This window comes from Oenanthe melanoleuca, chromosome 7 (genome assembly GCF_029582105.1).
Source record: "Oenanthe melanoleuca isolate GR-GAL-2019-014 chromosome 7, OMel1.0, whole genome shotgun sequence".
In the NCBI taxonomy this organism is placed as follows: domain Eukaryota; kingdom Metazoa; phylum Chordata; class Aves; order Passeriformes; family Muscicapidae; genus Oenanthe; species Oenanthe melanoleuca.
The window spans coordinates 22,253,161-22,257,639 of record NC_079341.1 but is presented as its reverse complement, the minus strand read 5'-3'; the positions used below and the strand labels follow the sequence as shown (position 1 = coordinate 22,257,639).

General features: G+C 60.0%; 1 protein-coding gene across 1 annotated transcript; it reads right to left on the bottom strand.

Moving 5' to 3' along the window:
• Positions 1–379: 379 nt before the first annotated feature.
• Positions 380–4,432, bottom strand: AAMP (angio associated migratory cell protein). The gene is made up of 11 exons (XM_056496094.1): positions 4,298–4,432; positions 3,866–4,018; positions 3,362–3,481; positions 3,090–3,229; positions 2,861–3,005; positions 2,638–2,721; positions 2,261–2,376; positions 1,858–1,961; positions 1,294–1,384; positions 871–1,025; positions 380–644 (listed from the first exon to the last, which is right to left on the bottom strand). The coding sequence occupies exons 1-11, from the start codon at positions 4,383–4,385 to the stop codon at positions 569–571; spliced, it is 1,272 nt and encodes a 423-aa protein (XP_056352069.1). The 5' UTR covers positions 4,386–4,432; the 3' UTR covers positions 380–568.
• Positions 4,433–4,479: the final 47 nt, after the last annotated feature.

Genomic DNA, 4,479 nt, shown 5'->3' with positions numbered 1-4,479 from the left:
GGGCTGTGTGGCTTTGGCTTGTCAATGCACGTGACCTTGCCCTGGAAGGGGTGTTTAGTCACAGCCCCAAGGGAGATAATTCCTATATTGTGAACATATACCTTCTGGTGTACTTAGGGGTGCAGAACCCAGATCTCGGAATAGCCTGTTCTGTTAGGGAACTTCTGGACTGTACAGAGCAGGATTCTCCTACCTTCAGCTAGCAACCTGCACCCTTCCCTCCTATCCTGACCCCTCACTTCCCCTAGCAGGGAGAGCTAGGATGAGAGTCTCTGCCACTGATCCTCAGGCCATGGTTGGATGCCAGGGAGATCCCTAAGGAGGGAGCACAGCTCCCCACATCCTCTTCCCCCCAACAAGCAGAGTAGATGGCATCCAATTAAGTGAAATAATTTATATAATTAAAGACATCTTCATACAAAACCCCTGGCTTGGCCCCTAGATGGTGAGGGCAAAGCAGGGCAGGCTGGAAAAATTACAAAGCACGCACTGGAGAAGGGTGGTGAAACCATGTCCCTTGTCCCTCAAGGTGCCAGGCAGCACCAGGACGCCATCCCTTGACACAGTCCTAGCGATCGGGGCGCTGGACGCAGAACACTTTGGCTTGGTGGTCGCCAGAGGTGGTCACCACAATGGAGGCATCCCTGCAGGGAGACAGGGCTCAGAGGTGGGGCTGGGGGCTGCCAGTATCCCTGACCATCACCCCTTCTTGAGACCCTGAAGTCTCAGCATGGACCTATGTTTGTCCCCCACCTTGGCACCAGACCACAAGGCCACTCAAAGAAGAGACATCTTGTGATTGGAGCTCCTAGGCTGCTATCACTGCTCCCTCCACCCAGCAGGGAAGGGGTCCAGGGGTTGCCTGCTCACTTGTTGACGGCGAAGTCGAGGATTTCAGCAGAGTGCCCTCGGTACTCGCTGATCATCTTCCCCGAGCGGGCGTCCCAGAGCCGCACGGCCCCATCCAGGCTGCAGGTGTACACCACGGCCGAGCTCTCCTCCCACAGCAGCTGCACGATCCCCGACTGGGGCAGAGGAGATCACACTGGGGACCTCCAGCAAGTCTTAGCTCCTCCCATGTACCCCCACCCCCTCATGGTGTCTGCCATTCCCACAGGAGAACCAGACCTCAGGGCCAAGCACATCTGCTGTGCAGAGACTGCGGCTGCCCTTTGGGGAAGCCCAAGGCTAAGGGAGAAGTACAAATTGGGAACTGGCTCCTGGCTCTGAGGGAGATCTCCAAAAGGCCCAAAGCCCACCTCCCAGGCCTAGGGAAGCGGGGGAGGGCAGTACCTCGTGTTGGCACTTATGCCTTAGGCTCTGTGTGGAGAGGTCGTAAATAGCCAGTGTGCCGTCAAGGTAGCCCACAGCAGCCAGTGGCATCCTACAGACAGGGAAATAGGCATTACATGGGACATGGGGAAGCAGGAATGGAAACATATAAAGGCTCCAGGTAAAAAGCAAACCCCATGCTGAAGGCTGCAATGTATTGAGAAGATGAGGGACAGCCTGATGTCTGGAGCCATTAAACACCCTGCTTGGGAAACCCAACAGTACAGCAAGTCAGCAGTCAGCCCACGGTTTGTGAAGATGACCATGTCCTGGCAGGAAAACAGCTGTCTGGAGAGTATCCCAGCCAAGCAGTGGTTCACCAGGCTAGCCCAGAATCCCTACAGTTGCAGAGAGAACTGAGCAGCTGGTGTCCCGATTGGCCTCACACCAAAGTGATCTGGGATCTCCATACCCAGCTGGGGAGGATGGAGGCAATGCAGCAGATTGAGCGCAAGGGATGCAAATGGATCTGTATGACAAGCCCTGTAAGATCTGGCACTGAAGAGGGGCTGTCCCATCACTCACACATTACAGAAGCCCAGCGACTCCACTGAGTTGGACTCTGCCTCCTCGCCCTCACTGATGGGTGTCTTGGGCGTCACGCTCTCCATCTTGAACACGCACACCACCTGGTTAGAAAGAGGGTGACTATATCCTGAGGGAAGGAAACCCAGATGCACAGAGGTCCCGTTCCCCAAATCCTCAGCTCCTGGGAGCCAACCAGGGAACTTCCTTTCAGGAGCCGAGCGGGAGCACCCAGTCCGGCTCCACCCGCAGCGCGAGGGCGCCACCTGCCGCCTGCCGATGGCCGCACACCGGCCGGGATTTGGGGGGGGTCCCCAGTGCTCCTGGCTCTGTCTCCAGCCCAGGACATGGAGCTTGGGGGCTCCTCAGCACTTGTGGCTCTGCCCTGCCCATGCACACGCACCTTGCCCGTGGCGGAGTTGACCAGCTTGGCGTGACAGTCCACAGAGCCAGTCATGATCAAACTGCCATCCTGGTTGCTGGCCACACACGTCAAGGGGTCCTGATGGCCATCCTGGCCTGGGGGGTGAGCAGCAGGAATAAGCTTTATCTGTCCTTCCCACAGAGACCCATAAAAGACACCATCCTGCAGCCTCCACCCTGCCTGGCTCTGCCAGCACTCCCGCAAGCAACAGCCACCAGTGGGGATGGAGAAATCCAGTGCCAGGCTCCCTCCTGCCCTCAGAGGATGCCTCCTCTCCACCCAGACAGAGGCCAGAGCCCACTAGAAGGGGCTGACTGCCAGCTAGGAGTAGCCCAAGTGATAAACCTTTTCCGTACCTTTCAGAACATGCAGTGATGTTCCCTGCTTCAGGTCCCAGATGCGCATGGTCCCATCCTCATACCCCACCACTGCTCGCTTCCCTGGGTAAGACAGAGACAGCAGATAGAGCCCCCCTCATCCCCCCACCTCTCATTCAGCACAGACTGGGAGAAGCAGGAGGGCAGATGGCCCACACAGAGCTGGTGATATTTCCCACTCCAGAGAGGCCCTAAGCCTTACCATCAGGCAGGATCCTGCCACATGTGGCTGGGCATGCTGGACCCTGAAAGGTTTTGCAGTCCCCACTGGGAATCTTCCACATCCAGGTGTTGCCATCAGCTGTACCAGCCAGAAGCACATGGGCTTGAGGGTGCCACTCCATCCACTGGACAGAGAGAGGGACAGGCAGCGTCACAGAAGTGCTGCCACCCCACTTGCTGCCTGGGGAGCTCCCCACAGCACCACTCACCTCCAAGTCCCCCACCTCGAAGGACCACACTTCCTCCTTGGCATCCACCCGCCACACTTTGATAAGCCCTGACATGTCACCTGTGGCCACGAACACAGAGTCGTGACTGAAGCCAGCACAGGTGACCGAGTCCTTGTGTCCTGCAAACATCAGGGGACAGAGACTGCTCAGGCCAAGCTATGGAAGATGGTCAGGAGCACAGTGTCAGTTGCAGAAAAATGTGTCCAGATAGACACTGCTGAGAGGGGACACAGCTGTTGGCTGCACCTCACCTGAGCACTCAAACAGGAGCTCTCCATCACTCACACGCCACACGAAGGCCTTGTCATCCTCTCCGCCTGTCACTGCCAGCGTGTTGGTCTTAGGGTCAAGGCTCACACAGAAGACAGAAGCTTCACAAAAGAGTAGAGAGGCTAAATGGCTATGGAGCCGATCCTGCCTCACCTGATATTCCCAGGGGATCCAAACCCCGTGCTGACATGGGATGTCAGCAACCTGAACTCCCAACCCTGTCCAGTGAGAATCAATTCTTCACGTGGGAGAGGAGCAGCACAGGCTTTCTGCCAAGCTTAGGGGCAGCTGCAGGGATGGGAGGCCCAAAGAGCTCTTCTGCCAGAGCATAAGGCAGAAACAAGCCTAGGGCAGCTGAGTCCTGATGGCTGTCCCAAGAAGGCAGCCTAGCAAGGCCCTCTGCACCCCCGGACTCCGGGGAAAGCCAGGATGAGACCAGGTCTCGAGTGGGGTCCCAGCTGCTTATGCCCGTGCCCAGCACTCACCCGAGTGGAGCGAGAACGTGACCTCACTGTCGTCCTGTGCCTCCATGCCGTCCTCCACCCCCTCGTCATCCTCCGACTCCCAAGCCTCGGCATCGGCCTCTTCTGCCCCCTCGTCCTCAAAGTCCACGTCCTCCATCTCCTCGGCCAGGTCATCTGCGGAGGGCGAAGGTCAGGGCGCGGCTCCCGGCCCGCCCGGCTCGGCGGGGCAGCGGGGTCCCTGCGGGACGGGGCAGCGGGGGATGCGCCATGCTGCCGCGGCCACGAGACCCAGAGCGGGGGAACCGCACGGGGACACGACGCAACGCGGGGAGAGGGGGATGCACCGGCCGGGCCTGGCACTGGGGTGGGGCCGCAGCGCTCCCGGTGCCCCGGCGGGAGGCCGGAGCCCCCGCAGGCTCTGCCCGGTGCGTGGCGCAGGGCGCCCCGTCTCACCCGGCCCGGGCGGGCCCAGCTCCACCACCTCGATGATCTCCTCGTCGCCGTGCAGGTCCAGCGCCCCCGGGCCCTCCCCGGGCTCCATGCCGACCCACCCCGCCGCCACCGCCGCTGCCGCCGCTTCCGCCGCGCGCCCCGCCCCGCTCAATCCCCGCCCGCCCCGGCCAACCACGGCCCGA

Bases quoted from the DNA above. Each gene is read 5' to 3' on its own strand.
- AAMP (XM_056496094.1), bottom strand. From the start codon at position 4,385: ATGGAGCCCGGGGAGGGCCCGGGGGCGCTGGACCTGCACGGCGACGAG. The intron at 3,482-3,865 runs GTGAGTGCTGGG...TCTTTTGTGAAG, and splicing joins CACGTTCTCGCTCCACTCGG to CTTCTGTCTTCTGTGTGAGC. The intron at 2,722-2,860 runs GTAAGGCTTAGG...TGTCTTACCCAG, and splicing joins TGGCAGGATCCTGCCTGATG to GGAAGCGAGCAGTGGTGGGG.